Source organism: Plasmodium relictum (assembly GCF_900005765.1).
Source record: "Plasmodium relictum strain SGS1 genome assembly, chromosome: 14".
Lineage (NCBI taxonomy): Eukaryota > Apicomplexa > Aconoidasida > Haemosporida > Plasmodiidae > Plasmodium > Plasmodium relictum.
This window is the reverse complement of record NC_041692.1, coordinates 2,397,724-2,420,920: the sequence shown is the minus strand read 5'-3', so window position 1 is coordinate 2,420,920 and position 23,197 is coordinate 2,397,724. Positions and strand designations below refer to the sequence as shown.

The 23,197-nt window shown below is 17.9% G+C and overlaps 8 protein-coding genes across 8 annotated transcripts; 3 read left to right on the top strand and 5 right to left on the bottom strand.

The window, feature by feature from the left end:
• Positions 1 to 732: 732 nt before the first annotated feature.
• PRELSG_1463800 (conserved Plasmodium protein, unknown function) lies at positions 733 to 6,501 on the top strand (the record flags this gene model as incomplete). Its single annotated transcript, XM_028679740.1, has 4 exons — positions 733 to 5,761; positions 5,869 to 5,989; positions 6,138 to 6,312; positions 6,379 to 6,501. 4 exons carry the CDS (start codon positions 733 to 735, stop codon positions 6,499 to 6,501), a joined length of 5,448 nt encoding a protein of 1,815 aa, XP_028535423.1.
• Positions 6,502 to 7,299: 798 nt separating this feature from the next.
• On the bottom strand, positions 7,300 to 9,768 carry PRELSG_1463700 (conserved Plasmodium protein, unknown function; the record flags this gene model as incomplete). The annotated part of the gene is made up of 3 exons (XM_028679739.1): positions 7,300 to 7,345; positions 7,423 to 7,538; positions 7,819 to 9,768. The coding sequence occupies 3 exons, from the start codon at positions 9,766 to 9,768 to the stop codon at positions 7,300 to 7,302; spliced, it is 2,112 nt and encodes a 703-aa protein (XP_028535422.1).
• A 2,719-nt stretch (positions 9,769 to 12,487) lies between these two features.
• PRELSG_1463600 (bax inhibitor 1, putative) lies at positions 12,488 to 13,375 on the top strand (the record flags this gene model as incomplete). Its single annotated transcript, XM_028679738.1, has 1 exon — positions 12,488 to 13,375. The coding sequence occupies one exon, from the start codon at positions 12,488 to 12,490 to the stop codon at positions 13,373 to 13,375; it is 888 nt and encodes a 295-aa protein (XP_028535421.1).
• Positions 13,376 to 14,590: 1,215 nt separating this feature from the next.
• Positions 14,591 to 15,361, bottom strand: PRELSG_1463500 (conserved Plasmodium protein, unknown function; the record flags this gene model as incomplete). The annotated part of the gene is made up of 1 exon (XM_028679737.1): positions 14,591 to 15,361. One exon carries the CDS (start codon positions 15,359 to 15,361, stop codon positions 14,591 to 14,593), a length of 771 nt encoding a protein of 256 aa, XP_028535420.1.
• A 1,475-nt stretch (positions 15,362 to 16,836) lies between these two features.
• On the top strand, positions 16,837 to 17,250 carry PRELSG_1463400 (conserved Plasmodium protein, unknown function; the record flags this gene model as incomplete). Its single annotated transcript, XM_028679736.1, has 1 exon — positions 16,837 to 17,250. One exon carries the CDS (start codon positions 16,837 to 16,839, stop codon positions 17,248 to 17,250), a length of 414 nt encoding a protein of 137 aa, XP_028535419.1.
• A 975-nt stretch (positions 17,251 to 18,225) lies between these two features.
• PRELSG_1463300 (RNA-binding protein, putative) lies at positions 18,226 to 19,293 on the bottom strand (the record flags this gene model as incomplete). The annotated part of the gene is made up of 1 exon (XM_028679735.1): positions 18,226 to 19,293. One exon carries the CDS (start codon positions 19,291 to 19,293, stop codon positions 18,226 to 18,228), a length of 1,068 nt encoding a protein of 355 aa, XP_028535418.1.
• A 1,066-nt stretch (positions 19,294 to 20,359) lies between these two features.
• On the bottom strand, positions 20,360 to 21,490 carry PRELSG_1463200 (methyltransferase, putative; the record flags this gene model as incomplete). The annotated part of the gene is made up of 1 exon (XM_028679733.1): positions 20,360 to 21,490. The coding sequence occupies one exon, from the start codon at positions 21,488 to 21,490 to the stop codon at positions 20,360 to 20,362; it is 1,131 nt and encodes a 376-aa protein (XP_028535417.1).
• Positions 21,491 to 22,023: 533 nt separating this feature from the next.
• Positions 22,024 to 22,575, bottom strand: PRELSG_1463100 (conserved Plasmodium protein, unknown function; the record flags this gene model as incomplete). Its single annotated transcript, XM_028679732.1, has 1 exon — positions 22,024 to 22,575. One exon carries the CDS (start codon positions 22,573 to 22,575, stop codon positions 22,024 to 22,026), a length of 552 nt encoding a protein of 183 aa, XP_028535416.1.
• Between the last annotated feature and the right edge of the window lie 622 nt (positions 22,576 to 23,197).

Sequence of the window (23,197 nt, the reverse complement as noted above, 5' to 3'; positions counted from 1 at the left end):
TGTCTATTTTCATATCATTTATTAAGAATTTTATTTTAAAAACTTATAACCTTTTTAATTATTTTAACATATATATATTTATTTTAGAGTCATTGTTGCATTACTATTTATTTTTATATTTATGTTTTCTTATAGATATATATACTTTGCATAATTTCATGTTTTATTAAAAACAAAAAAAAAAATTTATGTGTGATCTTTCTTTAAACTTTAATGCTTTATGCATATATTATAATAGCATAATTAGAAATATATATTTTTAACATTTATATGCAAGAAACATATTTATTTAATATATTGTATTGCTATAAATAACAAAATATAAATTGAACTATATTTTTGTAATGCTTTGCTAATATTTTTAATTTTTATTTATTTTTAATTTCATATATAGAGCATAAAAGATTTATGTTCTGTTTTGTTTTTTACTACTAAAAAATATTTGTTGTGTAATAGAGAATATAATTATTTAAATAATTTTTAATTCAAATTTTTCATTGATTCATTTATTATATATTTAGGATTTAATTTTATAAAATTTTAAGAGATCTTAGTTATAATTTTATAAAATTTTTATTTACTCTTTTATTTAAATTAAGAAATTTTAAATAAATAAATAGTACAACTTTTTAATTATATACTATACAAAAAAGAAAATAATAAGTTATATAAGATTTTAAGAAAAAAAAAAAAAAATTAAAGGGTCATAAAAGAAACACAAAATGTAAAATCATGAAAGCTTTAAAAAGTAAATCAGAATACGTATTAAATATAAAAGAGACATATGAAGAAAACCTAGAAGATTATATAGATAATAATTGTCATATTAATAATTATAATTTGTATGACTATATTGAGAAAACAAAAAAATCGAATTCTTATAATAATAAAAATCCAAATAAGAATGATCAGACGAGTAAAATTTTGAACTATTTGTTAGAGGACTTTTTTTCATCAAGTGAAAATACTTTTGATTTTTTAAGTTTACAAGAAGAAAATACGAAAAATAATTCTAATTTATGTGAAGTAGAAGGTAAAAATAACGTAGATAATGATGCAAAAGAAAATCATTCAAAAAATATCTTGTGCGAAAAAATTTTAAATCATTTAAAGAATAGAGAGCAAAATTTATCTCAAAATAAGAAATTTCAAATTATTCTTAATTTTTTGAAAGAAAATATGAATTATTGTAAAAATAAAAAAGACATTTTAGAAGTTAATAACATAACAAATAATGCAAAGAATAGTTCATTTATTAGCAACAAAAATGAAAGTAAAGAAAAGAATAAAAATTTTGTAAATGTAAAAAATGAAGAAATAAAAAACTACAATTCAAAAACAAATAAAGAACCTTGTTATTATACTATAAATAACAATAATGAAAATGATAATTATTCAAATTATAATGATTATAAAAATTTAAACTTAGATGATTTGAAAATAGATGAAATTATCTTTGGAACTAAAAACTACAGTAAAAAACAGGAATTTAAAGAAAAAAAATTTAATAATCATATTATTAAGTCATCGGAAATATCTTATATAGTAAATAAAGAATTCAGCAATGAAGATGCACCTTCAATAGATTTTTCAAGAAATAATAATATAAATGTTTGTAAGAATTTTTCGTTTGATAATAAAGAAAAAATGTTAGAAGATCAATCATTGGACAAAATGAATAACATAAATAAATTATTTAATAGCATATTTTTTTTTAATAATAATAAAGGTTATGATAATATTAAAAAATGTCCTGATATTTATCATAATAGTAGAAATAATTTATTTAATAGTAACAATAACTGCATGAATTATAATATACTTGACAATGAAAAAAAAAATATTAATAACAGCAATAAAGCTTTTAACAAAAATGATAATGATAGCAAGAATGATATTAATAGTATTAATAATAATAGTTATAAGAATAACTATAATAATATTACTAGTAGTAATAATTTTAATAGTAACAGTAATAATAATATAAATAATAAGGAAGATAACAATATAAATTATAATGAGAATCATATTAATAGGAATTATAATCAGAATCATATTAATAATAATAATAACCATATTAATAGTAATAATGATGATAATAATAATAAAAGTAGTAATGAAGTAATTGAAAAAGAAGTAAATAAAGTTAATATAAATTCTAATATTTTGTCAAATATGTATGAAACGAATTTTTTAAAATATTCTGTTAATGAAGTAAATGAATACAAGTTTTTTGATGCACGTATAAATGAGAAAAATATTTCTCCTCAGAGTTTTGAATTATCCTCTAGATACTGTAATAGTAATTTAAATGCTAAAAGTACAAAAAAAAATTACTTAGAAAATACTGATACTGAAAATAGCATTAATTTACATGAAGTTGATTTGAATTTTATGAATGATGTACCTTATAACTTTAGGGAAATATATGAAAAATCAAATAATGAAATTAATAATTATATAGAAAAAAATAATTATTTTGAAAATATATATGAAAATAAAGAAAATATAATTTTCTCTAATGCATATAATAAGAAAATAAGTGATCATCATGAAGTAGAACAAAAAGATATATTTTTAAAAAGAAATCAAAATAATAACAGTAATAATAAATGTTTTATATATGATGAATCTAACTTAGATAATAATACTTTAAATAATGTTAAAACAGAAAATAATAATGAATTGAATAATATATGTAGCCCTATATCTAATTTTAATAACGAAAATAGTTTATTAAACAGCTTTAATAATATAGATTCTATTTTTCATAACAACTCATTAAATGTAAATTTATTTTTAAATAATTTTAATATGAATAATTTAAAGAATAAAAATGAAACAGAATCATTTTCAAAAGAAAAATATGTGGGATATTTTGATGAAGAAATAAAGAATCATCTTAAACAAGAAAAAAATAATTTAGAAAGGCAAATAAATAGAAATGGAGATGAAATATATTCAAAAAAACATAACTCTAACCTTCCTAATGAAAAAAATAATTTTTTAAAGTTCAGCAAAATTACAAGCATTTATAATAATGATGAATCTTTTTATACTCCCATGCCATATGAATTAAATAAAAATGGAATTACTTCAAAAATAAATAATGAAGAAGAAAGTAATTTATCATATGATTTTGATTGTAATCAAGAAAAAATTATTAAAGAAGAAAATAATATCACAAAAGATATTAAAAATAACTGTTCCCATAATAAAACAATGAATAAAGTGGAAATTAAAAAAACTTCGAATAGATTATTATTAAACAATTATGAAGCTTATTTTGAAAATAAAAAAGGAAAAAATTTGAGTAGAAACCAATCATTACATAGTGAAAAAAATACTGAATCCTGGGCAAATTATAAAAAATATATATATTCTAAAAGTAGTAATAAAAATATGAATAATTTTTATAAAAAGAAAAATGAAGAAAAAAAATATTTAACAAAATCACATAGTAATACAAATGTGAACAGTTTAACGAATAAGTCGAAATATTTTCTGAACAAAAAAACTAATAATACAAATTGTTTTAAAGATGATATGTTTGTATTTCATAAAAATTTAGAAAGTAATAATGATTATAAGAAGTTTAAAAGTAATGCCCAGTTAAAAAATGAAGAAAATAATAATAATAAAAATATAAAATTATCTTTAAACTATATGAATGATTCCAACAGGCCATTTTTAAAAAATTCACACAACATGAATATAATATATAATAATAGCAAAATTCAGAGTGATAGAAATAATGATATAACTAATACTATTATTTTAAGTAAAAATAGTATTTTAACTGATATAAATCAAATAAAAAACTCTCCAAATGAGAGTATTTCCAGCAAAATGAATAATGCTATAAGTAATATGACACATGTGAATAATATGCACAACTTTCATCCTATGATTTATGATAATAATAAAGATATTATAAATAATGATGTTAGCAATAATAATAATAATAATAATAATAATTATAACAATAATATATATAACGATAATGATAATAATTGTAATAACATAAATAAAATCAATAGTGATTATGATGATGATAATATATATAATAATAATAGTGATTGTGATAAATATGATAATTATAATAATAGTAATTACAAAAATAAGGATAACAAAAATAATAATCATTATGATGATTATGATAATGATGATTATATTAATAGTAATAATATAAATAATATTGATATAATTTATGATAATGATAATACAAATAATAATAATAATAATAATAATGATAGCAATAATAGTAGTAGTAATAATAGTAATAACAATGATAATAATATAAATATTAGTAATAATGATTATATTAATAATGATAATAATATAAATATTTGTAATAATGATTATATTAATAATAGTAATAATAATAATGACAACACCAATGATAAAAATAAAGAAAACAATAATAATAATGATAGTGGTAATAGTACAAATAATAATATTAATAATAATGATAGTACAAATAACAATTATAATTATAATGATAATAACAAAAATAAGGATAATAGTAACAATAGCTATGATAATAATTATAACGAAAGTAATAACAATGCTAATACAAATGGTATGAATAATAATGTCACAAAGGTGAGTTCAAAGGATAGTAAATTGGATGGTTTTAATACTCATAATAAGAAGGGCAATTCAAAAAAGATGAAATTTTCTAATAATTTAGTGCTAAACAATAATTCTAAAAATATGAAAAATTACTTTTTTAAAGATTTCCAAAAATCAAATAATAATAACATATCAAAAAATGAAATATCTTTTCAAAACTCAAGAAATATATATAACAGTGGTAATAACAGAAAAGAAAGAAAAAAAAAAAAAATGACTAATTCCAATTCTTGCAATGATTTACAAAATTACTATAATGAAAAAAAAAATAATATGAAAAATACTGCTTTAACGAAAAGTATATCTGCGAATAACTTAAATCTTTATTCTATTCTTTATGATGCTATCCTCTCACTATATGATGAAAGAATTAAACCAACTGAAAAGGAAGTTGTAAGAAAATTAAAAGAGTTAAATATAAACTCAAAGTTTATAAAGAATATCTATTTTTATATTAGTTCTTATCCAGAATTTATAATTGAAAAAGAAGAAAATTCTGATACATGGGTGGTTTATTTAAAAAATGAACCAGCAGATTTTAAAGGCTTTTTCGATCCTTGTGATAAAGATGCTCCATGTGATGAAAACGTATGGAATAGCTTTTTAATTTATTTAATAGAAATTATGAAAAACCAATATTGTAAAGCAGAAAATGACAATCAAGGGAACAATAAACAGAAAGATGAAGTAAATGAAAACTTTAAAGAAAATAATGAAAATGGATTACAATCTTCAATATCAGAAAATACCTTGCTAAATAATAAGTTAGAAAATGATAATTTTTCAAAAACTAATGAAGAAAATTCTATACCTATTTTAAGCTTTAGAAAAAAAAATAAGAAAGATAATGTTGATCAAATATATAGGTTTAAAGGAGGAAGGTACAACATGGCTGTAGAACTAAAAAATAGAAATCTTTCATTTTTAAAAAATTTAAAATTAGGAGAAATCTGCCACTTAATTCAAAAATCTATATCTCTCAATATCTTGCGTTATGAAGATAAATATTTACAACCATTATGTGCTTGTAATATTGTTGTCTTTTCAAGTATGTTCTCATTAGGTTTAAATGTAGAACAAAAATATGGTGTAACTACTTCATCACAATTAGGTTTCCCTCATTTAGGTAATAATTTTTAATGAACTAAAAATATACTTACGCAAATTTAAATGTGTAAAAATATATATTTATATTAATTTTTATATTTTATTTTTTTTCTTTTCTACTTATAGGTGATATAGAAATTCACCCAATCAGAACTATCGAACAAGTAAAAAAATGTTTAAATGAAATATTAAAAAACTTCCCATTAGGAGCTGCCATTGGTCATTTAAAGAAAACAATAATTGAAAAGTAAGAAAAAAATTTAAAAAAAAAAAATAAAATAAAAATAACAGAAACTTTTCTAATACATGAAATTTTATAATTTCTTTATATCAATATTTATTTTATTTTACTACATTTTTTATTTTATTTATTTATTATTTTTTTTCTTTTTTAGATATGGCTTATATATATGTCCAATGATATTTAGGTATACCCGATTGTGCCCCTTATTGGCTTCAGATTTGTTTTCTAATACATGTAGAGTTTTTAGTGATACAAATCATAGAATTTTTGTTCAACTAGTTCATTTTGAAATGCCTGAAAACGTTACTCTTTATACCCCTAAAAAGGTAATATTAATTTATATATATTCTTATATAATACTTACTTTAATTGAATTTCTATTTATTTTATAGGCAAAAAAAGAAGAGTCCTCTACAGAAAATGCTATTACTTATTATGAAAACTTATTTAAAAAAAATATTTCATATATATTTAATGAAGTATATTACTCGAAAAAATACGAAGAACTTTTTTAAAATGATTATTTTCTTATTTTTTAGTTTTTAATATTCATTACTTTATTAATTTTAATTTTTTATTTATCACTTATTAATTTTTTATGCTTTATTATTTTTGTTAAATTTTTAAACTATTATTTTCCATTTCTTAATTTTTTAATTTTTAGTTTTTAAATTATTTATTTTTTAAACTTTTTACTTTTTAGTTTTTATATTTTCACTAATTTATAAATACTTATCTTTAATTTTATATTTTCTAAATTTTCATTAACTTCTTCATTTTATATACTTTTTCCGAGAAGATATTTGTGTTTTTTTTTTTTTTTTATTAAAATATGTATATGGTGCCGTGACTTTTTTTGTAAATATAAAAAAAACCAAGAACAATTATCTGAGAAATAAAAAGAAACACTAATGATAAGTAAAATTATTATTTTACTATCGAATATTATATAGATAAAAGTGAAAAATATAAGAAAAAAAAATTAAAAAAAAAAGGTATAAATCAATAGGAAAAGTAGAAAAATCCATAAAGAAATATATAGTATGCATATTAATTATTAAGAAAACTTTTTTTTATAATTAACTATAAAAACAAAAAAAGAAATAAAAATTTATTATTATAAAGAAGTATCATAGAAATACAACATAAAAAATTTTCAAAATTGGCAAACACATAAATATAGAAACATGACAGTGATATATGAAAGAATGCTCTTAAGTAAAAAAAATTTATATATATATGCAACAGTAGAAATTTATAAAAAGTATACAGATGTACTATTATAGAACTGAAGAAATATTAAAACCCCATTCTTAATCCATTTTTACTTTTCTTATTTTAATATTTTTAAAAAATTCTCTATAAAAAAAAAAAAAAAAAAAAAATTAAAACATTAATTTTGCAGATAAAATTTATAAAAAATAATTATATCTAACTTGAATAGTGCAAATGCAACTGGAAAAACAAAAGGAAAAACTATTGGTAGCATAGTAGCTAATAAAAAATCTTTAGATAGAATGTCATATATATGGAATTTATCATCATTTAATAACTGCAGAAAAAACATGTATATATATATTAATTAAATTATATATTATTGAATATAAACTCATTTATATGCATATAATGAATAGCTGCTTGGGTACTTAATATAAAAATAAGTATGTTAATTATGAGTTGCACATATATTTGTAAAAATATTTTTTTTTTCAAAATGCATATATATTAAAAAAAAAAAAAAAAAAGAATCATTTTCATAAATAATGATATTATAATTGATTTGGTATATAAAAATATGTGAATATTAGCGAATATATATATTCTTTAATTACTTGTAAAGAATCTTGATATGCAGATTGTGCCAAAATTAAAGCAATCTTTAAGTATATTTCTTTTTTATAATAATTATTATTTTTTAAATAATGCCCAAATTTTTTTTCTACTATCTCATTTATATGAATAAATTTACAAGTTTGTCCTTCCATATATCTTAAACTACATTCAATATTGTTTAAAATGTTGTTAAAAACATTAAGTGTATATAAGGGGACCTTCATATATATACTTATATTTGATATAGATAAAAATTTGTTTACATTTTTTAGTGATTCCATTATATGATATTCATATGCTTCACGAATTAATGTTAATGTCTCATAATCAGATATACTATTTTTTATTGGAATATAATAAATAAATGAAAAAACTAAGTTATTCTTCGTAGTAATTGAATAAGAAATAGAACTATCACTATCTCTGGATATTGTACTTAAATATTTTATTTGATATTCATCAGTATCAAAAATATTAAAAATACAATCACTGAAGTTTGCACATAAACCTAAAAATCTTCTTAAGTGAGAAACAAATATTCCACTAATAGCATGAGCTTCTGCTGAAACATTTATAACTTTTTTCTCTTTTTTTTCAAATTTTTTCAAACGTGTGAATGAATTATTTATATGTATTATACCCCATTCTATAAAAGAAACTGCTGTTTCTATTTTTTCATTTAAATTATTATAAAAAAAAATTTCTTCTTCATTAGGAAAAATAACTATTAAATTTATATTTTTGGGAATTTCATACGTAGGTTTTTTTAAAATATTATCAAATGATACATCATCAAATATATTTGTAAACTTAGTTACTTTATCTAACAATATTAATCTAGTGTTATTTCGTAGATTTACTTGTTTTTCTTTTATATACACATCAGCTTTTTCGGATATTTTAAACAAATTTATGTTACCTATTATTTGAGGATAAATATTTATTTGAAATACATTTAATAATCTTTCTATAAAATTTCTCATATAAGGATAATAAAAATCATCATAAAAATTCCAAGTGGCAATAGAAACAGGAATTTTTAAGTTTTCATTATTTTTTTTAATATGCATATCATCATGAATATTATTTGTTTTATTATCTTCATTATCATCTTTAACTTTGTTTTCATTTCCACTTACTCTTTTACTATCACTTATATTTACATTTTTTTTTTCATTTTCTCCTTTGACTAGTGAATGCTCCTCTATTTTATAATTTTTTTCATTATATAGACTACTAGCTAAATAAAAATTTAAATCAAGTTCGGGAGTAAATTCTAACATTCGATTCATTGTTTTGAATAAAAAAGTATTTTTTATAATATTCCAAGACTCATTTATGTATTCTTCATAACTGTTATTTTTAATTCCTTGTCCTTTGCTATAATAAATTTCTATTATATTTGTTGTTGATAATATAAAGGATAAATTTTCTTCTTGTTTTGAATTATTATTTACATATACATAATAATAATTACCAATGAAAACATGAGGTTCATTTTTTGAATGCAGTTTTTTACATATATCAGAATATTTTTTTCTGTTATCATTTTCCATAATTTTTTTACTAATTAAATGTAAATTAACATAAAAAATATTTTTTTTATTAAATAATTTATATGATGTTTCTTTTTCTTTATAGTAAGTGGTATATTTTTGTTCAATAAAAGCCTTTAACTTTTCTCCAAATATATCAGAATTTTCTTTGCTACACGCAGAAACAATATATAAATTTATGCTCAAACTAGAATCATTTATTTCCTTTTTTCCATTTTTTAATTTATCTATGTTTTGTCTTTTTTGATAATTATCTTCAATAAATTGATAGATATTTTTTATTCTTTTTGAAGATACTTTTTGCCTTTCATATTTATTCAATGAATAAATAACCAATAAGAACGAAATCAAATATATTGTATAAAAAATAATACTATAGAATCTTGAATTCATATTTTTGAGCTTTTCTTTTTAAGAAGGTAAGTAAATTCTTGTTTCTTTTCAAATAAGTCATGAAGAATAAAAATAAAAAAAATGTTTTTTTAATAATTATTACAAAATAAATACAAGTATAAAAAACAAAAAAAATTCAATAACAAAATAAAAAAAAAGGAAATTTAGTGTACCAAAAATTTGCTTTCTAATAACAATTTTACTAAAATATTTTTCCTTTAATGTTAAGGGAATACATACTCTAAGTTCAACTTTTTTTTTTTTAAACAATGAGAATGAAAAAAGATATTTTATGTTAAATGAATATTATCTATAACACACATATTTTATAATTTATTATATATGAAAAATAATATTCTTTTTTTCCATATTAACAAAAAAAAAAAAAAAAGAGAGGAAATACGAAAACAAACCTTCGATTTGTTCTTAATATATTTATAGCCTAGATTTTTTTTTGTTCAAGTTTTTTTTTTTACAAATTAGATGAAAATCATTCAAAATGTATTTTTATTATTTTATTTTATTTTTATTTTATTTTTTTTTTTTGCTTTGGATATAATACGTGATATTTATACATTTTTAATTTAATACATTATTTTTATATATTTTAATAATAGAATAAAGAAAATTTAATATTTTTAAATTATTCCATAAAAAGTTTTATTTATATGTTTATTTTCCTTTAAAATAAAAAAATATTTCTATAGAAAATTATATGTAACAATCACACTTCTTAGATCATTACAATAAAATTTTTAGTAAGCATTTTTTCTATCTTCATTTAAATAGTATAGCAAAATTTTATAAGTGCATATATATATTCATATGTCTCCTTTTTTTAGTTAAGAATTATTGAAGTTTTTTTATATAATTCTCTTAAGAAAATAAATTTTATTTAGATAAGAATTAATTTTTTTTAAAGTGTCCTTTAGTGCATTTTTTGGAGTTTTTTTTTTTTGTTGTCTTATTTTTATTTAAAATTTAAAAAATATGTAAGAATATATATAATTTTTCTATTCTTTAATAATTATTTATTAAATGTTTAATTATATATTTTTTCTTTTTTTTTATATTTAAAAAAAAGTAAAATTATAATTTTAAGACAAAAAAAAAAAAAATTCTAGAAATTAGTTTAGATATGTTCAGTTTTAAGAATTTGTTTTTATAATGTACAATTTTTGAATTAAGAAAATATCATTTCCTTTTATTTATAGAATATATTTTATGGAGTTTCTCTTTTTCTTGAAAAATTATTTAATAAAGATATTATTTAAATAGCCACTAGGATGATGTTTTTCATATCTAGGAGTTATATTAAGAAAAATATGTAATAATTATATTCAAAAAAATGCTTTTCTTGTTAAATTTTATCAAGAATATATGATCGTACATTGTACTGAGTTATAAATTATGAAATTTTTTTCTTATGCTTTTAACTGGTATTACATAAAAATAGATTTATGATAAATCACTTGAAATGCACACATCAGAAAAAAAAAATATATGTAGACATTTTTAAAATAAAAATTAAAAAAATTAGCACTTAAACTATGTAAAAATCCATTAAAAATGTATTAATTTCATTAATATTCTATTATTTTACATTTTCAATTTTATATAATTATTGAATTTTATTAATACATTAATTTAATTTTTTATATCATTCTTTTTTAAATATAATTTTTAATTAATTATTCCTCAATATACTTTTTTTTTTTTTTTACTTTTTTTCTTTTTTATTTTATTAATCATTTTCTCTTTATTTTTTTTAGTTTCCTCTTTGGTTTTAACTGGAATTTATCCATAATTTTTTCCTTTTATTCTTTTTAATTAATTTTTCTTTTTATTTTACTTTTTTTCTTTTCTTTTTTATTTTACTCTTGTTATTTTATTATTTTATTTTATTTCTTTTTTTTTTTTTTTATCTTTTTAATATTTATTTTTTTTACATTATTTTTTTTTTATCAAATATTTTAATAATTAAATCAGAGGTACATGTACACTAAAAAATGGCTTATTTTTTATTACCGAATACAATTTTTTTAAAATTTTTATTTACTTTCGTAAAATATATAAATTAAATATGCATGCAATACATTAAAAAATAAAAACGCAGTTTTAACAGCAATTAAAATATATAAAACAATTTTTATATTTTTTTACTTTTTAATATGAAATACAAATATTAAAATTGTACATTTTTATATAAAGTATTATTATAAAAATATAAAAAAGAATAAATTTTTTTTTTTATTCTCTTTTTTTTTTTTTATAAAAGGAAGAAATAGAATCGTATATATACTATGATATATATGATTGAACAATAAAATGTATAATATTTATAAAAAATATAATAAAATAAAAATAACTGTTTCATTTTCTTTTTCTCTTTTTTTTCTTATCTTTATATTAAATTGTTATAAAATTATATGAACAAAAGTTGTAAATATATAAATTTTGGCTATTAAAAAAAAAAAAAAATATATATATATGCATATATGCAGTTTTTAAGATATAGAATAACCTTTATATAGAATTCTCCGTTAATATATTTTTGTTTAAAGAAAGGTTTATACATATGTCATAGTAGTTTTAACAAAAAATTTTAAATATAAAAGGAAAGAACGTATATATTAAAGTATTTATAAAAATATATTTAATAATTAATTCAGAATATATATATACATATAAACTTTAATAAGCATATAATATTAAAAAGATGTATAATACAAATGGGAGAGATGGTGTGAACCCCCCTCCACCAGCACAGAATTATGGTGCCGCATATAATCATGGAAATTATAATTATGGACAAAATAAAGTAAATAATAATCCATATGATATACCACCACCATTACAACAAAAAGATTACTATTATAATGCACCAACTAATATAACAGCGAATGGTGGATTATACGATGAATTTTCACTTAATGAATTTTCCTCAACAAAAATAAGACATGGATTTATCAGGAAAGTTTATTCTATTTTATCACTTCAACTTCTTATTACTTTTGGATTTTCGGCGTTAGCAGTTTTACATCAACCAATTAAAATATTCCTAATTAAAAATTATGTATTGTTTTTTGTGCTTGGCATAGTATTAAGTTTACCTATATTAATAACTATAGCTTGCGTTCCTACCATAGCAAGAAAATATCCTAGTAATTATTTTGTATTACTATTAATAACAATTGGTATGACATTAATAGTTTCATTAGCCAGTGCAAGAACTAATTCCGAAATTTTTTTCTATGCATTTGGGATAACAGCGGTTGTAGTTATAGGTTTAACTATATTTGCTTTTCAAACAAAATGGGATTTTACAGGTTGGTATGTTTACCTTTTTATGGCATTTTTAATATTATTTGTTATTGGGATAATTGGTATTTTTGTTCGTAGTAAAATTTATAATTTAATTTTTTCTGGAATTAGCGCATTTATATTATCAATATCTATTATCGTTGATACACAACTTATTATAGGAGGAAAACATAAAAAATATGAATTTTCAATAGATGATTATATTTTTGCCACTTTAGCTTTATATATGGATATTATTAATTTATTTATTTCAATATTATCAATTATTTCAAATTCAGAGTAGTAGCGTTTGAATTCTTTTTCCTCTTTTTTTTTTTTTTTTTTTTTCGTTTTAAATATAATTAAAATTAATTTTTAATAACGAATTAATTTATCATATTAAAAAAAAAAAAAAAATAATACAAGAAAAATTATTTTCTTTTTTTTTTTCCTTTTTTTATTCTACTGTCATTAATAAAAAAAAAAAAAGGAAAATAAGAATAAATCGAAAATTCAAAATGTTTAATACTTAATATATATAGATATAGATATGTGGGAATTATAAAAATTAATTTTATTAACTAGTATTATTTAGTAAAGTGTTAAAAAAATACAAAATTTTTTTTTTTTTTATCAAATTATTTTATTACTTTCTTTTATTCTTTTTTCATATATATTTAATAATCCTGATTTGTTTTCTATGTTTATTGAATATTTACTGATTTTTTTTTTTTTTTTTTCTTTGCTGCTATACTTATTATTCTATAATGCATTAATTTTAAAGTTTTTAAGGAAATAATAGAATTAATAAAATCTTTCTAACTAGTTTATTGTTCTTCAGTGTATCAATTCTCCACAAATAATATGTATTGTTATTTTTTTTTTCTATTTTCTTTTTTATTATTTTTTTTATTACTTTCATTAATTATTTTTGATATATTTTTCTATATTTAATTTTTTTTTTTTTTTTTTTTTTTGCGTAATTCATAAAAATATTAATATTTTAGAATGTTGAAGAAAAGTGTGTAATTCCTTTTAGAAATATATAAATGTATAATCCTTTTTTTTTTTTTTTAAATTATAAGTGTTTTAATTAGACCGATTTACTTTTCTTTTTAAAGATATAAATGATAAACCAATATAGTTCTTTTAATAATTATTTATTTATTTTTTTTTTCATGAAAAATTATTTTAAATGATTTTTAGAAATTCATTTTTAAAAAAAATGGTTATTCTTAAGAAATAAAATTTTGCAATAAGGATTCTTTCATCAATAAGGTGTATAATATATATATATATATATATATATATATATATATTAAATTTAACTTTTTTCATTAATTTTAGAAAAATCTAAAAATTTTATTTAAAAAAAAAAAAATGTTATATGCTAAAGCAATTTCTTCTATATCTCTACTGTTTAAAAATATAGAAGAAAATAATTTATTAATAATATCAACAAAATTAATTAATAAATTCAAAGAAAATAAACAATTTTTTTTTTAAACATTTTAATAATTTATGAAATAAATCCACTTAATTTTTCCCAAGTATTTTTAATATTAAATTTAGGAGAATTTGCAACATTTAAAAAGTTATGATTATCTTTATTAAGAATAATATTACTATCTATCTCTTTTGCTTCTTTTGCATCACAAAAATCTTCCTCATTGATATTACTTATTGAACTTGTGTCTTTCAATACATTTTCATCTACTATACTTCCATTTGTCCTTATTGGTATAATACTACTTGATATATTTCTTTTTATTAATTCTGATTGACTACGTTCACCAAAATATGTCTCATTTGTTTTTGTTTTTTTTAACTTTTTACTATATTTGTAAAACATAGAATCATTGGAATTTTTTTGTATTTGTTTTGATTTATTATCAAACTTTTCTTCACTAGCAAACTCTCTGGGTATTTTATTTTCATTTATACTGTGTTCAATTTTTTCTTCTATTTTACCATCAGTAATATTCAATAAATTATAAATTTGATCTCTTATTAAATAATATAATTTTTTATACCATGGAAAATTTCCATATTTTGAATTATTAAACTTAAAATAGGGGAATTTTAAACTACTAAATTTAATTTTCCATTGTCTTTTTTTTTCAGTTATATATTCAAAAGTATCTTTCTTTGTTTTCCCAAAATCATAATATAACTTTTTCAACCAACAACTTTCATCCTTTTTTTTATTAATTTCTACTTTTCTCCTTAAATTAAAAACTGTTGTTGATCTATCTTTAGAATAAGCGTAAAAATCTGAAATTTTTTTCATTTTGCAAACAGGTAATTAAAAAAAAAATATGCAGGAAAAAAAAAAAGTTGTAAGCAGGAATACAGTTAAAAAAAAAAAAAAAGGTGTAAGTAAATATACAAGTAAAAAAAAAAAAAAAAACAAAAAAACAAAAAACAAAAAACAAAGAAACAAAAAAACCAATAAAAGACTTATATAGCTAATAATCTGTTAAATTATAATTATTGTAGGTATCTAATGTCGTAGATTCTGCTTTTTAAACCATCTGTGAAAGCTAAATTTTGAAATAAAATTGATACAAAAAAAAAATATATACATACATGTATATAAGTAAAATCAAAGTAGCTTTTTAAAATGAATTAATCCAATTGTGTGCAATTTTATTTTTCTTTTTTTTTATTTTTTGGAGGACAAAAAAAAAATGCTCTAAAAAATTAAAATATTCTATTTTAATACATTTTTTTGTTGATTAAAAATACATGACAAACTGGAAAATTGTAAAAAGAAAAAAAAAAAAATTACATATATAAAATATCCTATGTAAAATGTAGGAGTCATATATAGAATTTCTATTATGTTTGTTATATTCTTTAATACTATAAATTCGTTCTTTTAACTGATTTGAATTAAAATACTCCAAATTAAAAAAAAAATAAAATAGAATATGCTTATGAATTAAAAAAAAAATTATTCATATTTATTTTATGTTAATTTCAAATTATTAAAAACAATATAATTATTTATTATAAAGAGTTTTCATCCTAGGCACAGTTGTTTATTATTAATTGTTAATATTTATATATATACATTTATAATAAAAGAAAAAAATTAAGATTTTCTAAGATTTTCTCTTAATTTCTTATTCCTTACATATTTATTATTCACCAAAAAATAATTATTTTTAAAGTATTATATATGCTACAATTTCTTTTCTTTTCTATCTTTTTAAAATATAAAACCCACAATATAGTATCTCTAATAGAATACATATTAAAATCATTACATAACTAAAAAAAAAAATAATGATCGCACAAAATTAACATCTACATAAAATTATACTATAAGTATAAATTATGCACTTGAAAAAAATTATTTTAAAAAAACATTTATTGAATAATATTAACTTGTAAAGTTATAATTTGCTAAATAGGATATAAATTATTTTTAGTTTAAGTGAAAATATTAAAAAAAAATGTTGCAAAAGTATTATATAAATATTATCAATAGAACACTCAAAAAAAAAAAGTAAAAATGCTTTAAATCAAAAAAAAATTAAAAAGTAAAAAATTAAGAAAAAATAGAATAGTTTTAAGTATATACAAGTATTTGATTTTTTTTTTTTTTTAGATAATAATATTTAAATTTTTTATATGTGTTTATTTATTAAAAAAAGAATTTCATTAATTTTTTTAATTATTTAAGTATATTTTTTAGAAAATAATGTTTCTCTTTTTTTTTTTTTTCTTTTAATTTAATTTTTTTTTTTAATATAAAAAATGTCATTTTTGAAGTTTATATATTTAATTGTAATGCCTCTAGGAGTATTTTTACTTTTGTCTTGCTTACTAAAAATAAAATTCTTAGTGAAATTTAGTTATTCTTTTTGTAGAAAACAAATTGGAGATACACCTATAAGAATAGTATCATTGATACTACTTTTAAATTTTCTAATTTTTATTAGTGAATCATATAAATTAAGATATAATGTAAAAAAAATGTATAATCCAAATGAATTAATAGCAGGCATATCTTCTGATTATTTAAAATTGTATAAGTGGAGACATGAAAGAAATTGGTGGATAGGTTTATCAAATTTATGCATATGGCTAATATTATGGAGATCAACTGGAATAATAAATCATTATGTTAATTATTTAGAACGAAGAAAAAAGCAAATAAAACCGTTATAAAGTTAAATAGAATTATAGTTTTTAATTATTTTATTATTTTTTATAGTGTTATGTATATTTTTTCAATTTCACGGAGTTGATACTATCTATGAAATTTTTATATGTTAACTAATATATATAAAAGCTATATAATATATATTCTGAAATAATATAATGTATTATAAAAAATATATATTTTTTTAAATAACTTAATTTCTCCCTAAATATTTATTTTATTTTTATTTTTACTTCATTTTGTTTAATATGTATTTTTTTTCTTCTAATATTTCTACTTTTTATTAATGAAACACAAAAATGAATAACATATTATTATAGAATATTTTTTGTTAATCCAAACATAAATTTACATCTTTTTATTTTACAACTTTTTTTATCATTTCCATATTTTAAATTAGTATATAAACCATTTTTTTGTTCATAAATTAAAAGCTTCATATATATATATAAATTTTTAAGTAAACTATTTTTGCAAATATTTTTATTTAAAAGCTAGAAATATTAAACACATTTAAATAATACCATTTGATTTTTATTACTCTTTTATTTAATTGTTATGAATTTAAAATTTTTCATATATTGAAAATTAAGAAAAAGTATTTTATGCATATTTATATAGGAGAATAGGCATTACTGTAGTTTAGAAAATTACAAACACATTATTATTTTTTATGTTTAGATAGTGAGCATAATTTTTTTTATTTAATTATTTATATATGAATATTTAACTAAAAATATATGCCTTTGTTAATTTAAAAAAAAAAAATAAAAAAATATATTTATATTGAAATTAAAAAAAAATATGCATATTAAATACAAATAAAATACAATAAAACGATTCAATTTCCTCTTAATAAATATTTTATTTAAGAATATATATATATTAACTTTATATTATGGCAACAAATAACATAAATTTTAAACAAAAAAAAAAAGAAAAATATTAAATTAAGTGATATATATTGATATAATAAAAACTTATTTTCTCTGTTCTGCTTCAGATGGGACCATAGAAGAATAGGGAGCAGCATTTGGTGGTAATGGATTTAAATTATTGTTAAAAAAAGGGTAATACATATACGGAACATTTATTCCTTGAGGATTATTTTGACTATATAAAAAATTTGGATTCACCTGATTATTTTTTATATTTGGATTATATATTTTTTCTTGTAATAAAACTGTTAAGTTGCACCCATTTAGTTCTAAGCCGTCTTTATATTCTTCCGAAGCCTTTTTAGCAGAGCCATAATTTGCATAAGAAATAAACATTTTGCAATCTTTAGGTATCATTTTAATTGATTTTATTTCTCCAAATTTTTTAAAACATTCCTTAATATTTACTTGACTAACTGATTCACTGATTCCATGAATGCAAATTGTATTTGCCATAAATTTATCTTCATTCTCTTTATTATATTTTTTTAATATTTTTTCAGCCAATACATCATTTTCTCCTGTATATCTATTTTTAATATTTTGATTGTACAAAGATTTATCTAAATGTATTTCTTTATGAAGATATGGGCATTCAGATCCACGATTACAAGAATTGTTTCTCCAAAAACTACAAACACGTGCCATATTTCTTTTAAAATAAGGATCATATCTCTTTAATTTTGATAGATCAATATTTACATGATTAGCTTTATTATATGACAATGACATATTTTTTTCCATTTGTTCTAAAAAAAAGTTTCTATTGGTTTCATTTTCCGGTAAAGTAATAGCACTTTCAAGAAATTTATCCCTAACTTGTACAGGTAAATTATATTCTAAGTCAAATAAACATGTTTGACAAACATTTTTTACTTTTGCACACATACTACATATAATTGTTTGCTTGTATCTTGCTTTTTGTCCAGGCTTCCATCTAAAAAGAGTAAAAGCATTTTTACATATTTTACATTCCTTTCCATTTTCTTCTCTTATAATCCTAACATAAGGATTTTCTCCTAAACAAGTTTCACAAAGAATTGGCAAATCTGAATTTTCATAACCTTGTTTTTTGACATCTGCTCTAACATTATTACCATATCTATCCATATTTATTATTGTTCATAGATATATTTTTCTCTTTTTTTTTTTTTTTTATTTCTTTATTACATATATTAACGTTTTCTTTATAAAATCATTTCGTTCTATTTTTAATTTATGTAATTATTTTTCTCAATTTTTAGATAAACTACTTCAAATGTAATGTACAAAAAAATTACCACATAAAAGAATTAATAATTTATAAAAAATTTTAATTTCATATAAATTTTAAATCAAAAAAAAAAAAATATATATATATATATATATATAAAATATATATATCAATATTATAATTTTTCATAAAACATTTTTTAAAAAGATATAATAAAGAAATAAAAAATTAATGTTTTCTTTAACAAAAATTTTCAAATTTTTTATTTTTATTTTTATAAAGAATAACGTATGGAACAAAATAAAATATTTTTTTTTTTTCTATAATGTTTTATTTTTTTTTTTTTTTTATAATATTTTTTTATTTTAAAAAATGTATTTTATGGAATAAATTAAAAATATATAATCAAATAACAAAAGTTTTTATATAAAGATTAAAATATTAATAAACAGTGATGCTGGTAAAAATATATTTGTAAAAATGATTCCATTACTCCAAAATGTTTTTTATTGATATTTCTATTATTAATACATTTTGAATATATATTTGTAATAATATATAGTATTTTAATTATATGAATTTTTTTATTAGAAACTAAAAATATTATACTAAAGTTTATTCCATATTAAAAACATATATGTTTTATTTTTTAAAGAATATAGTATATATTATATTTTGCATTTATGTAGGAATTTCACTTTTATACTTTATTATGTAAAAATTTTTTAATTAAAAACAAAAAGTATTCACTATGATAAATTCATATTTTTTTCAAATAATTTTTTTGTTATATATTATAGAAATTACGTAAACTTGAAAATAATAAAAAAAAAAAAAAATGAAAAATTATAAAAAAATTTCTATATTCCCTTTTACCTTTTTTTACATAACTCCTTATAATAATTTATTTTATATATTATTTGTATATATTTGTATGTATATGCACATATTTATATAGACATATTACACTTTCTTAAAAATGGATTGTACCCAAATTCTTTTCATCTCAATATTTCTTTTTCTATTTTTAACAATTCTTGTTATATATTTGTTTTCTACTTCTTCAAATAGACCATATTTGCAAAATAAATCATGTAACTCCTCTATTTTAAAAAAATAAACAAACGTTTTATCTCCTCTGACATAAAAATTTTCTGATATTTTTTTTTCCTTTTTATTAGCAAACCTCACTTGTGCTAAATCATATAATCCATAATCTCTTAATAAAACATATCCTCCTTTCTTTAAATATTTATATGAATTATTAATTACATTTTTCATTTTATCTGGTTGTACAGAAGATAAAACAAAAATGAGTAAAATAATATCAACTGTTTCAAATTGACATATACATGTTGGTGTATCTTCAGTTGTTATGTCTACTACACATGTTTTAATTAAATTTCCTAATTTCTTATAACTTTTTAATTCATAAATATCTGATAAGTTTTCCTTTTCAGAAGGATCGTCATCGTAATAGTTATATTTTGAATCATAACTGTTTACATCATTATTGTTAAAATGATCATTGATTAAATTGTTTTTATGATTATTTATATTTTTAACATTATCTAAATCATTGTTTAGTACATCTTCTGAATCCCTTACTAATTTTTCATCTTTTAATTTATTATTCATATTTACGATTTTTCTCCATTTCTCATTTAAAAAATTTATTGCATTTTTAGAGAAATCAATTCCTATAAAATCGTAATTATGATATTCTATTAAAAGAGGAATTAATGAGTTTCCTACTCCACAACCTATTTCTAAAATTAACTTTTTTTGTTGTTTCTTTTCATCATCACTTTCTTTTAACAGTTCAGTATCGTTACTATTTTCTTTTTTATATTCTAAATTTTCTTTAAAAATATGATCAAATTCAACTTTTATCCATTTTCTATCTTTAAAAAAGTTTGTTTTATAATGATTATAAAATTTATCCCAATTTTTTTTTCCTTCACTTAATAATTTTTGTTTTTGGCAATCACGTAATACTATTCTATTATTTTCAACGATTTTCTTCTCGTTAAGTATTGCTTCTTCTGATAACATAAAATTTACCACAATATCAGAATCATAAAAAGTCCTCATTATTGTAATATAAAAATAAAAAATAAATAAAAAATCAGCTCATATTAGGAAAAATATATATTTTTTTTAATTTTATTTTTTAGTTAATAATTTTATTAAAAAAAAAAAAAATCGATTACGAAAATATAATTATTTATGTTACTAAAATAGAAAAAAAAAAAATAAAATAAAATAAAATAAGGATAAAATAAAAATAAATGAAATAAGCAAAATTAATTAAATAAAAATGATTTTTAAAAATGTTGAATAAGCCTAATAACATCATTAAATCTTAATCCGACCTTCTTTATCAACTTGGAAATACTTTAATGATTTCATAATATTTTGAAGTTAAATAATGTTAAAGTTATTTTAAAAAAAAAATATTGATAATTAAAAAAAAAGAAATTATGTAAAATTTTTAATATTATATGTTTAATTTAAAAGTTCAAGGAATTAAATTTTATAAGAATAACAAAAAGAAAATAAACAACACTGGCAAACTTGGTAGTAACGATATTTATTGTCATTCAATTATATAATTTTTCTTTTTCTTATTTATAGCAGTATAATTTTATATAAACAATAGAATTATCAATGTCAAAATCGTTTTCATTTTTAATAACTAAAATGACCTTTTTTTTTATAGTACATGATAATCTTAATATTTGAATTAAATCTCTTAATACTTTTTGTTCATTTATAAAATAAACAACATAAATTGAATGTGTGTATTTTTCATTAGTTAAATATAATAATAAATCAGCTCCGTATATATAACCATTTTTAACAATATAATTATTGCTTTCAAAATATCTCTTATATTTCGATTGTAATAGAATATAATTTTTATCATTCAGTGTATCATCTAATTCATAATTTAGTTTTACTCTTTTCCCTTTTTTTTTTTTATTATCTTTTATATTAAGCCAGTTAAATTGTTCAAAATTTAATAAATCTGAATTTATTTCATCATAATATTCTATTTTGTTATGATAGCATTTATTTGTGTTTTTTTTGAAAGCTTCAATTATTTTATCATCAACATTTTCTTCGCTCAATAATAATTCGTAATGTTGTTTTTTAAATTCATATATAATTCTCATTTCCAATTAAGTATTTATTTTTTTTTTTTTAAATAAATTAAAGAAAAAAAAAAAAAAAAGTATAAAAAATACCCATAATGCTACAAAAATGAAAGATTATTTCATTTTATTTTTATTTTTTTTAAATATAAAAAAAGTTCACATTTTTCATCTTTCATTTCAGAAACATCGTTGTTTTATAATTTAAATAAGAAAAATAATACTTTTTTTGTAAATTCTCATAAAAAAAAGATTTCCTCTATTTTTACTTTTTCTTTTTCTTTTTTTTACAACAATGTTTACATTTTAAAAATTACATATTTCCGAAATTTTGTATTTTTTTAAAAAAAATATTATTTAAAATTTTACATTAAATTAAAATATATATATGTACATACGTATTACTTAAAAAATATATATATATAAAATTACTAAATGTAAGTTTACAAATATAAAAAAAAAAAAGGCAAAATAAGTTTAATTAATTTTAATTTAATTTGATTCTTTTGCATTACATTTAGAGAAATAAAGAAAAAAAATATAAAAAACAAATTTAAAATATTATAATTTAAAAAAAAATTTATAAAAATTTATTTTTATTAAAGAATATTTCTTAAAAATTTATATGCACATCTGAAAATAT